The sequence below is a fragment of the Macaca thibetana genome, chromosome 16, assembly GCF_024542745.1.
Source record: "Macaca thibetana thibetana isolate TM-01 chromosome 16, ASM2454274v1, whole genome shotgun sequence".
Taxonomy (NCBI): Eukaryota; Metazoa; Chordata; class Mammalia; order Primates; family Cercopithecidae; genus Macaca; species Macaca thibetana.
Genome location: NC_065593.1, coordinates 35,888,219 through 35,904,011, shown reverse-complemented (window position 1 = coordinate 35,904,011; position 15,793 = coordinate 35,888,219). Strand labels below are relative to the sequence as shown.

The window sequence follows — 15,793 nt, the reverse complement described above, 5'->3', positions numbered from 1 at the left end:
GGGTGACAAAGAAAGACTGTGTCTCAAATAAATAATCATAATCATGATTTATGATCATAATTTAAAGCAGCTTTCTTAGTAATAATAATTTTTACATGGTACTGTATTTTGCAAAGTACTTTCATATTTAGGCTTCATAAAATTCTATAAAATATAGGTAGGATTGGCCAGGCACAGTGAGTGGCACATGCCTGTAATCTCAGCACTTTGGGAGGCCGAGGTGGGCAGATTACATGAGACCAGAAGTTCGAGACCTGCCTGGTCAACATGATGAAACCCTACCTCCACCAAAAAAATACAAAAATGGCCGGGCACGGTGGCTCACGCCTATAATCCCAGCACTTTGGAAGGCCAAGGGTGATATAGCAAGACTCTGCCTTGACAAATAAATAAATAAATTGGGACTTTTTGTTTAATATATACAACTAACTCCTTTTTGTTTTTTTAGAATTTACAGACAAGGTCTCACTATATCTCCTAGGCTGGTCTCAAACTCCTGGGCTCATGTGATCCCCTTGTCTCAGCCTCCTAAAATGCTGGGATTATAAGCGTGAGCCACCGTGCTCGGCCTACAACTGTCTTTTTTTTTTTAAATTTATTTTTTATTTCAATAGGTTTTTGGGGAACAGAAAGTGTTTGATTATACTAATTAGTTCTTTATGGGTGATTTCTGAGATTTTGGCGCACCCATCACCCAGGCAGTGTACACTGTTCCCAATGTATAGTCTTTAATCCCTCACCCCACCCCACCCTTTCCCCCAAGTCCCCAAAGTCCACTGTATCATTCTTATGCCTTTGCATCCTTATAGCTTAGCTCCCGGACTTATTTTTTTTATTTAAATATTTCTTTGGGAAGTAGGAAGTCCACAACTATAATACAGTGGTTTCACAATATAATCACTGTTCTTCCATCCTTAATGTGTGGTTTTTATCCTCTTAATACAAAATGGCTACATTTCCTGAAGCCTCATGTCCACATTCTAGGTAAGAGAAGGAGACAGGCAAATGTTAGGTAAGCTATGCCTCATTTCTTCAAAGATGCCCTATCCAGGAACTTGTGATTGCATCAGGGAAACTGGGAAAAGTGGTTTTTGGAATCTGAATGCAGTGTTGCCCTGCAAAAATTCTGGGTTCTGTTGAGAAAGGAGGAGAGTTGTATTTATCACAGGAATATAACTGATATTATATTTGGGACTTTTTTTTTTTATATATAGCTGGCTCACCCTAGAAGCCCAACTCCAACTCTGCCACTTTCTACAAGCAGCTTTGATGAACAAAACTGATGCCAACTCTGCCTGACTCCATGTGATGATCCATAAAAAATGCAGATAAAAACACCCAGCCAGGCACAGTGGCTCACAACTGTAATCCCAGCACTTTGGGAGGCTGAGGTGGGTGGATCACCTGAGGTTAGGAGTTCGAGACCAGCCTGGCCAACATGGTGGAATCCCATCTCTACTAAAAATACAAAAATTAGCTGGGCATGGTGGTGGGTGCATATAATCCCAGCTATCCGGGAGGCTGAGGCAGGAGAATCGCTTGAACCCAGGAGGCAGAGGTTGCAGTGAGCCAAGATAGCATCATTGCATCCCAACCTGGGCAACAAGAGCGAAACTCCATCAAGGAAAAATAAAAAACCCAAATCCTTTTTTTTAATGTAGTAGGGTATATATATAGATATACTAATATAATTCCATTTGGAGAATTAGAGTATGTATGGAGCGCACATATACTGTGATATAAAGTGGATACAGATATTTGGATATTTTCTAGTTTGCATGATCATCAAGAGAACCGGATGGGAAAATACAGTCTCCAAAGTGATGTTTATCCTGGAATTACCCAATTTAGGTTGGAGAGGTTGTTCAAATTTAACTAGATAACTCAGTTTATACTGTATAGGTGCAGTTATGACAGTAATAAAATAGCCTCTTGGCTCATACCTGTAATCCCAGCACTTTGGGAGGCTAAGGTGGGAGGATTGCTTGAGCCCAGGAATTCAAGACTAGCCTGGGCAACATAGGGAGACCCCGTCCCTATTAAAAATACAAAATCAGCCAGCTATGGTGACACCTGCCTATAGTCCCAGCTACTTAGGAGGCTGAGATGGGAGGATCACTTGAAGCTGTAGTGCACTATAACTATGCCTGTGAATAGCCACTCTACTCCAGCCTGGACCACATAGCAAGACTCCATCTCTAAAAATTAAAAAAAAATTAAATTAGAATATCATTTCTCGCATCTTAGGTAGGTACTTATATCTGGCTCACAGAAGTCTGAGGTATTCCTTATTTTTATATCTGTTTTCCACATTTATACAGCTACATAAAAATTTTATGACGACTTCAACATGAACCTTATAGTTTTTGACAATGCCTTACCAAGGATTCTCAAGTCCATAGCAGGTCACTGTGAGACCTAGTTCCCTGTTGTCACTGACCTATATATTCAAAGACAGTAATACAGCCTGGGAAACATAGCGAGACCCCATCTGTATCAAAAATTTAAAATTAGCCAGGCATGGTGACGCATACCTGTAGTCTAAGTGTCCTAGTTACTTGGGAAGCTGAGGTGGGAGGATCACTTGAGCCCAAGAGTTCGAAGCTATGGTGAGCTATGATTGTTCCACTATACTCCAGAATGGGCAACAGAGCAAGAACCCATCTCTAAAACTAAAAGGCAACTCCCCAGAAAGACTGGATTTCTATAGATAAATATTGCATTAAGATGCCAAATAGAGTGTTGTAAAATCACCAGACTAGAAAGCAAACCTGGGGGCAATGTTTACCACCTAAGAGGTAGTCCTGTTTTTGAGACCCACATCTTTATAGATATATATGTTTTGTTTGTTTGTTTTGTTTTGTTTTGAGATGGAGTCTCACTCTGTCACCCAGGCTGGAGTGCAGTGGCGCACTCTTGGCTCACTGCAACCTCCACCTCCTGGGTTCAAGCAATTCTTCTGCTTCAGCCTCCCGAGTAGCTGGGATTACAGGTGCACACTGCCATGCCTGACTAATTTTTGTATTTCTAGTAGAGACGGGGTTTCATTATGTTGACCAGGCTGGTCTCGAACTCCTCACCTCAGGTGATCCACCCACCTCAGCCTCCCAAAGTGCTGAGATTACAAGCATGAGCCACCACACCTGGCCAGAGATCCACATCTATATTTATAACACATTTATGGATGAAAATTAAACAGGTAGCCGGGAACAGTGGCTCATGCCCGTAATCCCAGCACTTTGGGAGGCCGAGGCAAGTGGGGAGGTCAGGACTTCAAAACCAGTCTGGGTAACATGGTGAAACCCCATCTCTACTAAAAATACAAAATTAGCCAGGTGTGATGTCATGTGCCTGTAGTCCCAGTTACTTGGGAGGCTGAGGCCGGAGAATCGCTTGAACCTGGGAGGCAGAGGTTGCAGTGAGCCAAGATCACACCACCGCCACTCCAGCGTGGGTGACAGCAAGAGACTCTGTCTCGAAAAAAAAAAAAATTAAATAGGTAGTGAAGAGATATATCAGCTTCTAGTAAAAGTTAAAAAAACAAAAACAAAAAAAACCTGCTAGCTACATTTACATTATGTAAAATTAAAGGGAATAATCACTGAGAATAAAGCAGTTGAGTATTTATAACAATAATATTTTAGGGGGCACTTACAATGTTTATAATATTGTAAACCACTGTGTACTCTATTCATTTAATGCTAAATGACTTGACCATTCTTGTGGGATAAGAGATCATAAGAAAAATGCTAGGGCCGGGCATCATGGTTCACGCCTGTAATCCCAGGACTTTAGGAGGCCAAGGCAGGTGGATGCCTTGAGCTCAGGAGTTTGAGACCAGCCTGGGCAACGTAATGAAAACTCTGTCTCTTCCAAAAATCAAAAAATTAGCCAGGTGTGATGTTGCACGCCTGTAGTCCCAGCTACTTGTGAGGCTGAGGTGGGAGGATGGTTTAGACCCGGGAGGTAGAGGTTATAGTGAGCTGAGATCATGCCACTGTATTCCAGCCTGGGCAACAGAGCCAGACCGTCTCAAAAAAAAAGGCCAGTTACAGTGGCTCATGTCTGTAATCCCAGCACTTTAGGAGGCTGAGGTGGGCAAATCACTTGAGGTCAGGCATTTGAGACCAGCCTGGCCAACATGGTGAAACCCCATCTCTACCAAAAATAAAAATAAATATTATCCAGGCATGGTGGCATGTGCCTATAGTCCCAGCTACTCAGGAAGCTAAAGCACGAGAATTACATGAACCCTGGAGGTAAAGGTTGCAGTAAGCCAAGATCACATCACTGCATTCCAGTCTGGACAACAAGAGTGAGACCCTGTGTCAAAAAAAAAAAAAGAAGAAGAAAAGAAAGAAAAAAAAATGCTTTATGGCCCAGTGCAGTGGCTCACACCTATAATCCTAGCACTTCGGGAGGCTGAGGTGGGAGGATCACTTGAGGCCAAGAGTTCAAAACAAGCCTGGGCAACATTGCAAGACTCCATCTCTACAAAAAAAACAAAAAATTAGCCGGGCGCGGTGACATGTGCCTGTAGTCCCAGCTACTCAGGAGACTGAGGTGGGAGAATCACTTGAGCCCGGGAGGTTGAGGCTGCAGTGAGCCGTGTTTATACCACTACACTCCAGCCTGCTGGATAACAGAGCAAGACTCCATCTCAAAAAGAAAAGAAAAAATGCTTTGCTACTTAATGAGACCAGGCAAAAAAAAAAAAAAAAAAAAAAAAAAAAAGTCCTATGGAAATCATATAGATAAACATTTGCAAAGCTGCCACTGCCATTGTACAATGTTAAAATGTGTTCCACCTTATATCTTTTACTGATTTTTATGACAGATTTTATATTGTAACCATTTGAGAACTCTGTAAGTGCTATGGCTTCCTTAAACTACTATTTATCATATGCTCCCAGTGCTTACTTTGAGACTGAATGGCAACCAGAGAATGTAAACAACCAAGGTGCATCTGGTAAAATGTTTTTAAATAAAGATTAATAAAAGTTTTGGTTTTTCTCTTTCTAACCTTTTTTTTTTTTAACTAGAAATATAATACCTATAGAAAAGTGTATGTTGGCCGGGTGCAGTGGCTCACGCCTATAATCCCAGCACTTGGAGAGGCGGAGGCAGGTGGATCACCTGAGGTCAGGAGTTCAAGACCAGTCTGGCCAACATAGTGAAACCCTGTCTCTACTAAAAATACAAAAATTAGCCGGGCGTAGTGTCAGGCGCCTGTAATCCCAGCTACTGGGAAGGCTGAGCCAGGAGAATTTCTTGAACCTGGGAGGCAGAGGTTGCAGTGAGCTGAGATCACCCCATTGCACTCCAGCTTGGGCAACAAGAGTGAAACTGTCTCAAAAAGTATATGTTAAGTATAGAAAAAATATATCAAATTTAAAAATTATAGGCTGGGGGTCAGGCACAGTGGCTCACACCTGTAATCCCAGCACTTTGGGAGGCCAAGGTGGGTGGATCACTTGAGGTCACAAGTTCGAGACCAGCCTGGCCAACATGGTGAAACCCCCCTCTCCACCAAAAAAATATATAAAAATTATCTGGGCATGGTTGCATGTGCCTATAGTTCCAGCTTCTCAGGAGGCTGAGGCACGACAATCACTTGAACCATGGAGGTGGGAGTTGCAGTGAGCCAAGATCACACCACTGCACTACAGTCTGGGCAACAGAGTGAGACTTTGTCTCATAAAAAAGAAAGAAAAGAAAGAAAAATGCTTTATGGCCCAGTGCAGTGGCTCATACCTATAATCCTAGCACTTTGGGAGGCTGAGGCAGGAGGACCACTTGAGGTCAAGAGTTCAAAACAAGCCTGGGCAACGTTGCAAGACCCTGTCTCAACAAAAAACAAAAAATTAGCCAGGCATGGTGGCGTGTGCCTGTAGTCCCAGCTACTTGGGAGACTGAGGTGGGGAATCACTTAAGTCCAGGAGGTTGAGGCTGCACTAAGCCGTGTTCATACCACCTGCACTCCAGCCTGCTGGGTGACAGAGCAAGACTCTGTCTTTAAAAAAAAAAAAAAAAAAGAAAAGAAAAGAAAGAAAAATGCTTTACTATATAACGAAGCCAGGCAGGGAAAAAAAAAAGTCCATATAGATAAACATTTGCAAAGCTGCTACTGCCATTGTACCAGTGTTAAAATATGTTCTACCTTGCATCTTTAAATAAAGATTAATAAAAGTTTTAGTTTTTCTCTTTTTAACCTTTTTTAACTAGAAATAATACCTATAAAAAAGCATATATTAAGTATAGAAAATATATGTGAATTTAAAGATCAAGACCGAGTGTGGTGGCTCACACCTATAATCCCAGCACTTTGGGAGGCCGAGGTGGGCAGATCACCTGGGGTTGGAAGTTCGAGACCAGTCTGGCTAACATGGTGAAACCCCATCTCTGCTAAAAATACAAATTTAGCTGGGCATGGTGGTGCGCGCTTGTAATCCCAGCTATTTGGGAGGCTGAGGCAGAATTGCTTGAACCCAAGAGACAGAGGTTGCAGTGAGCCCAGATAGCACCACTGCACTCCAGCCTGGATGACACAGTGAGACTCTGTCTCAAAAAAAGAAAAAGAAAAAAAAAAAAATATATATATATATATATATACATATATATATACAGGCCGGGGGCCAGGTGCGGTGGCTGACACCTGTGATCCCAGCACTTTGGGAGGCCGAGGTGGGTGGATGACATGAGGTCAGGCATTCGAGACCAGCCTGGCCAACATGGTGAAACTCCATCTCTACCAAAAGTACAAAAGAAAATTAGCCAGGCATGGTGGCACATGCCTGTAATCCCAGCTACTCAGGAGGCTGAGGCATGAGAATCACTTGAGCCTGGGAGGCAGAGGTTATAGTGAGCCAAGATCGCGCCACTACACTCCATCCTGGGTGACAGAGCAAGACTCCTTCTGAAGAATAAAAAAAGGCCTGGGGCGGGAGGCAGTGGCTCACTCCTGTAATCCCAGCACTTTGAGAGGCTGAGGCTGGCAGATCACTTGAGGTCAGGAGTTCGAGACCAGCCTGGCCAACAAGGCAAAACCCTATCTCTACTAAAAATACAAAAATTAGCCGAGCCTGGCGGTGCGCCTGTAATCCCAGCTCCTTGGGAGGCTGAGGCGGTAGAATCGCTTGAACCTGGGAGGTGGAGTTTGCAGTGAGCCTAGATTGCGCCACTGCACTCCACTCTGGGCAACAGAGCAAGACTCTGTCTCTCTATATATATGCATTTTTTTCAATATATATGTTTTACATATATATAACAAAAACACACATAACCACCAAAAAATACGTATGATTAGTATCCTCAGAAGCCCTACATGTCTCCTTCTTATATCATAATCCCTTCCCTCACTAAGTAATCACTGACCTGCTTGGTACAATAAATATTTCCTTGCTTTTAGTAAGAACCCACCCCTAAATGCTATGGTTTATTTTGCTTGCTTTTGAACCCTATAGAAATAGAATCAGGTCTGGCACAGCGGCTCTCACCTGTAATCCTACCACTTTGGGAAGCTGAGGCGGGCAGATCACCAGATCCTGGCCAACATGGTGAAATCCTGTCTCTAAATACAAAAATTAGCTGGGTGTGGTCTCACGCACCTGTAATCCCAGCTACTCGGGAGACTGAGGCAAGATAATCACTTGAACCCGGGACCCGGAGGTTGCAGTGAGTCAAGATCGTGCCACTGAACTCTAGCCTGGCCACAGAGTGAGACTCCATCTCAAAAAAAAAAAAAAAGAAAGAAATAGAATTATAGGGTATATATGTTTCTGATTTATTTCAGTCAACATTTATTTTAAAGATTCAGTCATGTTATTGTATAGTGCTATAATTTTTTTAGATTCAAAGATTTTTTTTTATGAAACCCCAGAATAATAAACATGTTATAATTATACATTTAAATCTGGTTTTAAGTTTTATCCTGGCAGCTATTTGTCAATATGCCTGCTAGTTAAAGAGGTTCTGCAAGTTATAATTTACACACAAAGATATTTCACAATTTTTTTTTTTTTTTTTTTTTTTGAGACAAGGTGTCTCACTCTGTCGCCCAGGCTGGAGTGCAGTGGCGCGATCTCGGTTCACGGCAACCTCCACCTCCCGGTTCGAGCAATTCTCCTGCGTCAGTCTCCTGAGCAACTGGAACTACAGGCGCCCGCCACCACCCCTAATTTTTACTTTTTTTTTTTTTTTGAGACGGATTTTCGCTCTTGTTGCCCAGGCTGGAGTGCAATGGTGTGATCGCGTTTCACTGCAACTTCCGCCTCCCGGGTTCAATCGATTCTCCTGCCTCAGCCTCCCGAGTAGATGGGATTACAGGCGCCCGCCACCACGCCGGCTAATTTTTCTATTTTTAGTAGAGATGGGGTTTCACCATGTTGGCCAGGCTGGTCTCAAACTCCTGACTTTAGTTATCTGCCCGCCTCGGCCTCCCAAAGTGCTAGGATTACAGGCGTGAGCCACCGCCCTCGTCCCCAGGGTGTGTGTGTGTGTGTGTTGTGTTGTTTTATTTTTGTTTGTTTTGATATCTCAGTTCCTACAGCTGAGGAAACTCTTAAACTAGGAGAGAAGAGGAGGCGGAACCCAAAGTGCTAGGATTACAGGCGTGAGCCACCGCCCTCGTCCCCAGGGGTGTGTGTGTGTGTGTGTGTGTGTGTGTTGTGTTGTGTTGTTTTTGTTTGTGTGTGTGTGTGTGTTGTGCTGTTTTTGTTTGTTTGTTTTGATATCTCAGTTCCTACAGCTGAGGAAACTCTTAAACTAGGAGAGAAGAGGAGGCGGAACCCAAGTGACGGGAAAGCAGGAACTGAAGAAGCGGAGGAAGGATTTCAAAATTGGAGGAAAGCCGGTAGGTTTTACTAACGGACCGGAAGGACTCTAGAGAAGGCTTTGCACTATGGCGGGTCCCGTGAGCTTGCGAGAGCTTCTAATGGGAGCGTCAGCCTGGATGGGCTCTGAAAGTCTCGGAGGGTCCCCTACCGAGGGCGGAGGGAGCGCGGCTGGCGGACCGGAGCCTCCATGGCGGGAGGATGAGATCTGTGTTGTGGGAATCTTCGGCAAGACGGCTCTACGCCTGAATTCCGAGAAGTTCTCTCTTGTGAATACGGTGTGCGACCGACAGGTCTTTCCAGTCTTTCGCCACCAAGATCCTGGGGATCCAGGGCCTGTAATCAGGACTGAGGCTGGCGCCATGGGTGAGGCCGGTGGAGCCGAAGACCCTGGGGCTGCAGCCGGGGATTCAGTTCGGGGAAGTGGAACTACCGCGGAAGGTAACCGAACGGAGGCAGGCTCCCAGGACTACAGCCTTCTGCAGGCCTACTACAATCAGGAAAGCAAAGTTCTCTATCTTCTCCTCACCTCCATCTGTGACAATTCACAGCTTCTACGGGCTTGTCGGGCTCTTCAGAGCGGGGAAGCTGGAGGTGGACTCTCTTTACCTCATGCAGAAGCACACGAGTTCTGGAAGCATCAAGAGAAGCTGCAGTGCCTCAGTCTCCTTTACCTATTCTCTGTCTGTCATATCTTGCTTCTGGTCCATCCCACTTGTTCCTTTGATATCACTTATGATCGAGTATTCAGAGCCCTAGATGGGCTGAGACAGAAGGTCCTGCCACTCCTTAAAACAGCCATTAAGGATTGTCCAGTTGGCAAAGACTGGAAGCTAAACTGCCGACCTTGCCCACCTAGACTCCTTTTCCTCTTTCAACTCAATGGAGCCCTCAAGGTAGAACCTCCTCGGAACCAAGACCCAGCTCATCCAGACAAGCCCAAGAAACATTCTCCCAAAAGGAGGCTGCAGCATGCCCTGGAGGACCAGATCTATAGAATCTTCCGGAAGAGTCGTGTCTTGACTAATCAGAGCATCAACTGCCTCTTTACTGTGCCTGCCAACCAAGCTTTCGTGTACATAGTACCCGGAAGTCAGGAGGAGGACCCAGTAGGTATGTTGCTGGACCAACTTAGGAGTCATTGTACTGTGAAGGACCCGGAATCTTTACTGGTGCCTGCACCCCTTTCTGGGCCTAGGCGATACCAGGTAATGAGGCAGCACAGCCGACAACAACTTTCCTTTCACATTGACAGCAGCAGTTCCAGTTCTTCAGGCCAGCTAGTGGATTTCACTCTTCGGGAATTCCTATGGCAGCATGTGGAGCTAGTCCTAAGCAAGAAAGGTTTCGATGACAGTGTGGGCAGGAACCCACAGCCTTCCCATTTTGAACTTCCTACTTATCAGAAGTGGATCTCAGCAGCTTCAAAACTGTATGAAGTGGCTATTGATGGGAAAGAGGAGGACTTGGGGTCGCCCACTGGAGAGCTAACATCTAAGATTTTAAGCAGTATTAAAGTCTTGGAAGGGTTTTTGGATATTGACACAAAATTCTCAGAAAATCGATGCCAAAAAGCTTTACCCATGGCCCACAGTGCCTACCAGTCAAATTTGCCTCATAATTACACAATGACTGTCCATAAGAATCAGCTTGCCCAGGCTCTTCGAGTGTACAGTCAACATGCTAGAGGTCCAGCATTTCATAAATATGCCATGCAGTTGCATGAGGACTGCTACAAATTTTGGAGCAATGGCCATCAGCTCTGTGAGGAGAGGAGTTTAACTGATCAACACTGTGTACACAAATTTCACTCATTACCTAAATCAGGTAGCTAAAATTTTTTCAGCATTTTGAAATAAAAACTTTTGAGCTGTGTTCTCATTCTTGTTTTAAGATAGTCTGTTCACTACGTATTGATATTTTAGAAAGAGCCCTACAGAAATTTAGGTGCATCAGCTATACGTTTTCTCTCCTGCTGCAAAAGAAAAATACCAGCTATGACTACTTTCTTATTTTTTTTCATTTAAAGAATAAGTCCCAGTGAATTGGTAAAAGAATTATTAAGTAGTATAAAATTTCAGACATTTCATATTAACATTTCTGCCTTGGAGGATTTGTTGAACTAAAATGAATGTTATGTTAGATGATGGTACGTGATGATGATAGCAGGAGGAAAAATTCACTTAAAAACTCTAAACTTTAGATTTATAATATAAATTATTTTATATATTTTCACTTGCTTCTTCTGTTATTTGTATTTAGGTAAGGTTTTTGTTTGTTTTTCTTTCCAAAGGATTTTTGGGAGTATTTGTGGGGTTAGATGTAGAATGCAAAGTAAATTTGACTGCACATTGTGTTTGTGAAATTAATAGTGGCTGTTATATTTTCCAGGAGAAAAACCAGAGGCCGATAGAAATCCCCCTGTGCTATATCACAATAGCCGAGCTCGATCTACTGGTGCTTGCAACTGTGGAAGGAAACAAGCACCTCGAGATGATCCCTTTGATATCAAAGCAGCCAATTATGACTTTTATCAGGTAGACTCTGAATTTTTTCTTCTTCCTTCTTTTTTTGTTAAATATCATCTGAGTAAAAACATATTTTCAATAGCAGAATAAGTAGAAAACAAATGCAACTGCAGTATAATATATAAACAAGAGCAAGTTCTTTATGTGTACATACTTACTTACACATCAATTATTGATCTTGTTAGAGTGAAGAATATATTATTTAAAATGAAAAACTTACTGAATTTTTTTCTTCCCCTCTATAGCTTCTGGAAGAAAAGTGTTGTGGAAAATTGGATCATATCAATTTCCCAGTATTTGAACCAAGTACTCCAGATCCTGCTCCTGCTAAGAATGAATCCTCTCCTGCTCCTCCAGATTCAGATGCCGATAAACTTAAAGAAAAAGAACCTCAAACCCAAGGAGAGAGCACAAGCCTGAGTTTAGCTTTGAGTTTGGGCCAATCCACAGATAGCTTAGGTACCTATCCAGCTGATCCACAAGCAGGAGGAGATAATCCAGAAGTTCATGGTCAAGTAGAAGTGAAAACTGAGAAGAGACCAAACTTGGTTGATCGACAGGCATCCACAGTTGAGTATCTCCCAGGCATGCTACATTCAAATTGCCCTAAAGGTCTCCTACCCAAATTCTCCAGCTGGTCTTTGGTTAAACTAGGCCCTGCTAAGTCTTATAACTTTCATACAGGTTTGGACCAACAGGGCTTCATTCCAGGAACAAATTATCTTATGCCTTGGGACATTGTCATCAGGACTAGAGCTGAAGACGAAGGAGACTTAGACACAAACTCTTGGCCTGCTCCAAATAAAGCTATTCCTGGAAAGAGAAGTGCAGTTGTAATGGGAAGAGGAAGACGGCGAGATGACATAGCTCGAGCTTTTGTGGGCTTTGAATACGAAGACTCTCGAGGTCGGAGATTCATGTGCTCTGGGCCTGACAAAGTAATGAAAGTAATGGGAAGTGGGCCAAAAGAATCAGCTTTAAAAGCCCTAAATAGTGACATGCCTTTATATATTCTGTCATCCTCTCAAGGTAGAGGGCTGAAACCTCATTATGCTCAACTTATGAGGCTTTTTGTTGTGGTTCCTGATGCTCCTTTGCAGATAATACTAATGCCTCAGGTAAGAAATATAACCCTCTGCCGCCCCAAACAAGTAAAAAATGCTGATGTTTGTTTTGATTGATTTTAAAAAGTACAAGTTAGCATCAAAACTAATTATTTCAGGCTGAGGGCAGTGGCTCATGCTTGTAATCCCAGAACTTTGGGAGGCCAAGATGGGAGGATTGCTTGAGCCCAGGAGTTTAAGACCAGCCTGAGCAACATAGTGAGACTTGTATCTCTACAAAAAATTAAATTAAAAAATGAACTATTTAATTAAACAGGTCTTAAATTTAAATACCTTCTATACCTAATATTCTATTTTTTAAAAAAATACATTGTGGGTATTTTAATCCATTCACACCATCAATTCACATCATTTCATTCAAAGGCAGAGCTTGAAGTTAAAATTCTGGAGAAAAGGCTGGGCGCGGTGAGTCACTCCTGTAATTCCTGCACTTTGGGAGGCCGAGGCAGGCAGATCACCTGAAGTCAGGAGTTTGAGACCAGCCTGGGCAACATGGTGAAACCCCGTCTCTACTAAAAATACAAAAAATTTGCCAGGCATGGTGGAAGGTGCCTGTAATCCCAGTTACTTGGGAGGCTGAGGCAGGAGAATCACTTGAACCTGGTAGGCAGAGGTTGCAGTGAGCTGAAATTGCGCCATTGCACTCCAGCCTGGGTGACAGACTGAGACTCCATTCCCCCACCAAAAAAAAAATTCTGGAGGAAAGCAGAATAATATTTGAGACTAAATAATATATTGGATACAATTAGAGTTAGGAGTATACCCATATCTGCTTAATCTTATATGGTCTTTTATTTATTTTTTTTGTTTGTTTTTTTGAGACAGAGTCTCGCTGTGTCGCACAGGCTGGAGGGCAATGGCACTATCTCAGCAAACTGCACCTCCGCCTCCTGGGTTCAAGCTGTTCTCTTGCCCCAGCCTCCTTAGTAACGGATTACAGGCACATGCCACCACACCCGACTAATTTTTTCTATTTTTAGTAGAGATGGGGTTTCACCATGTTAACCAGGCTGGTCTCTAACTCCTGACCTCGTGATTCACCGGCCTCAGCCTCCGAAAGTGCTGGGATTACTGGCATGAGCCACCACGTCTGGCCTTATATGTTCTTTGAATCTATCGTTTGTTTAGGCATTTATCTTTCAGTTGTTTCATATTGAGAAATATGAAAATAATTATACTACCTGTGTTTTTCAGGTTCAACCAGGCCCACCACCATGTCCGGTATTCTACCCAGAAAAACAAGAAATCACGCTTCCACCTGATGGCCTTTGGGTTTTGAGATTTCCTTATGCATATGTGACTGAGAGAGGACCTTGTTTCCCCCCTAAGGAAAATGTGCAGTTAATGAGCTACAAGGTGCTCCGAGGAGTTCTTAAGGCAGTAACACAATAAGTGTTTTCCAGCCAGTTCAATCCTATGCTTGAGCTGGTTTTTGTTTTTGGTATGTGTGGCTGTGTTTTTGGTATGTGTTTACTGTGTTTTCCCAAATCCAAAATGTGTTTTGGTTACAGGAGTTGAGTATTTGGAAACTAATTTGTTCCACTGTTTTATTGTTGATATTTATTGTAAACGTGGCTACAACTTTCTAATAAAGATTGATTGTTCTAGAAAAGAATATAAAATACATGGATGATACCTGTTGTTTCTCGTTTCTGTTTTACTCTCCATAATTAAACATGTTTCTATTATAACTGAATATTGCATAACCATGTTGAGCCAAAGTCTTGTTTTTGTTAAAATAATGTTTTAGCTGGTTTTTTTTTTTTGGTTGGTGGTGGGGGTTTTTTTGTTTTGTTTTTCATTTTTTGTTTTTTTTTTTGAGACAGAGTTACACTCTTGTTTCCCAGGTTGCAGTGCAATGGTGCAATCATGGCTCACTGCAGCCTCCACCTCCCAGGTTCAAGCCATTCTCCTGCCTCAGCCTCCTGAGTAGCTGGGATTATAGGCATGTGCCTCCACACCCGGTTAATTTTGTACTTTTAGTAGAGACAGGGTTTCTCCATGTTGGTCAGGCTGATCTCGAACTCCTGACCTCAGGTGATCAGCTCACTTCGTCCTCTCAAAGTGCTGGGATTACAGGTGTGAACTACCACACCCAGCCTAGCTGGGATTTTTATTAAGATGCTAGTCTTGAAATTATCTTCGAAACAAGTTGGGAGATTAGGTTATCTGGTAATAATATGAAGATATTTGACTTAATTCCAAAAAAAGCACAATTGGTTGACTCACAATTCTGGTACTTTAAACTGTTTTGTTCTTATCTTGGCCTGATGAGATATCATATTTTAAATGAATATTATCTGAACTAAACTTTTTAATCCAGTATATTAATGTGGATTATTCTTTTTTTCTTTTTTATTTTTCTTTTCTTTTCTTTTTTTTTGAGACGGAGCGTCACTCTGTCACCCAGGCTGGAGTGCAATAGCGTGATCTTGGCTCACTGCAACCTCCGCCTCCTGGGTTCAAGTGATTCTCCTGCCTCAGCCTCCTGAGTAGCTGGGATTACAGGCGCATGCCACGACGCCTAGCTAATTTTTGCATTTTTAATAGAGACAGGATTTCGCCATGTTGCCCAGGCTGTTTTTGAACTCCTGACCTCAGGTGATCCACCTGCCTTGGCCTCCCAAAGTGTTGGGATTACAGGTGTAAGCCACCTTGCCCGGTCAATGCAGACTATTCTTTTAAAATTCCTGTACTGTGAAACAATTTGCTAAGTGATCCAAATCTTATCAGTCTGGGCACAATGGCTCGTGCCTTTAATTGCAGCACTTTGGGAGGCTTAGGCGGCAGGAGGATCCCTTAAGACCAGCCTGGAAGACATAGTGAGACCTTGTTTCTACAAAAAAAAAAAGAAAATATAGATGTGGTGGTGCATGCCTGTAGTCCCAGCTACTCAGGAGGCTGAAGTGGGAGGATGGCTTGACACCAGTGGGTCTAGGCTGCAGTGAGCTGTGATCATACCACCCCAACAGAGCAAAACCCTGTCTCAAAAAAAAAAAATCTTGTGCCAGGCGCGGTGGCTCATACCTGTAATCCCAGCACTATGGGAGGCCAAGGCGAGCGGATCACGAGGTCAAGAGATCGAGACCATCCTGGCCAACATGGTGAAACCGCATCTCTACTAACAATACAAAACCTAGCCGGGTGTAGTGGCACACCCCTGTAGTCCCAGCTACTTGGGAGGCTGAGGCAGGAGAATCACTTGAATCTGGGAGGCAGAGGTTGCAGTGAGCTGAGATGGCACCACTGCAGTCCAGCCTGGTGACAGAGTGAGGCTTCGTCTCAAAAAAAAAAAAAAAAAGTAAAAATA

The 15,793-nt window shown here is 43.1% G+C and overlaps 3 protein-coding genes across 7 annotated transcripts in view; 2 read left to right on the top strand and 1 right to left on the bottom strand.

Moving 5' to 3' along the window:
* PRR11 (proline rich 11) overlaps positions 1 to 5,022 on the top strand; it is a 47,780-nt gene extending 42,758 nt beyond the window's left edge. The window contains exon 10 of the mRNA XM_050764738.1: positions 1,215 to 5,022. Within this exon, the coding sequence (XP_050620695.1) occupies positions 1,215 to 1,283 (69 nt within the window). The 3' untranslated portion in view covers positions 1,284 to 5,022. The remainder of the gene's footprint in view (positions 1 to 1,214) is intronic.
* The window catches only part of SKA2 (spindle and kinetochore associated complex subunit 2), a 976,874-nt gene that overhangs the window by 85,908 nt on the left and 875,173 nt on the right, over positions 1 to 15,793 (bottom strand). The gene's annotated exons all lie outside the window — the stretch shown is intronic.
* SMG8 (SMG8 nonsense mediated mRNA decay factor) lies at positions 8,863 to 14,118 on the top strand. Its single transcript, XM_050764664.1, has 4 exons — positions 8,863 to 10,658; positions 11,223 to 11,368; positions 11,605 to 12,477; positions 13,678 to 14,118. The coding sequence occupies exons 1-4, from the start codon at positions 8,900 to 8,902 to the stop codon at positions 13,873 to 13,875; spliced, it is 2,976 nt and encodes a 991-aa protein (XP_050620621.1). The 5' UTR covers positions 8,863 to 8,899; the 3' UTR covers positions 13,876 to 14,118.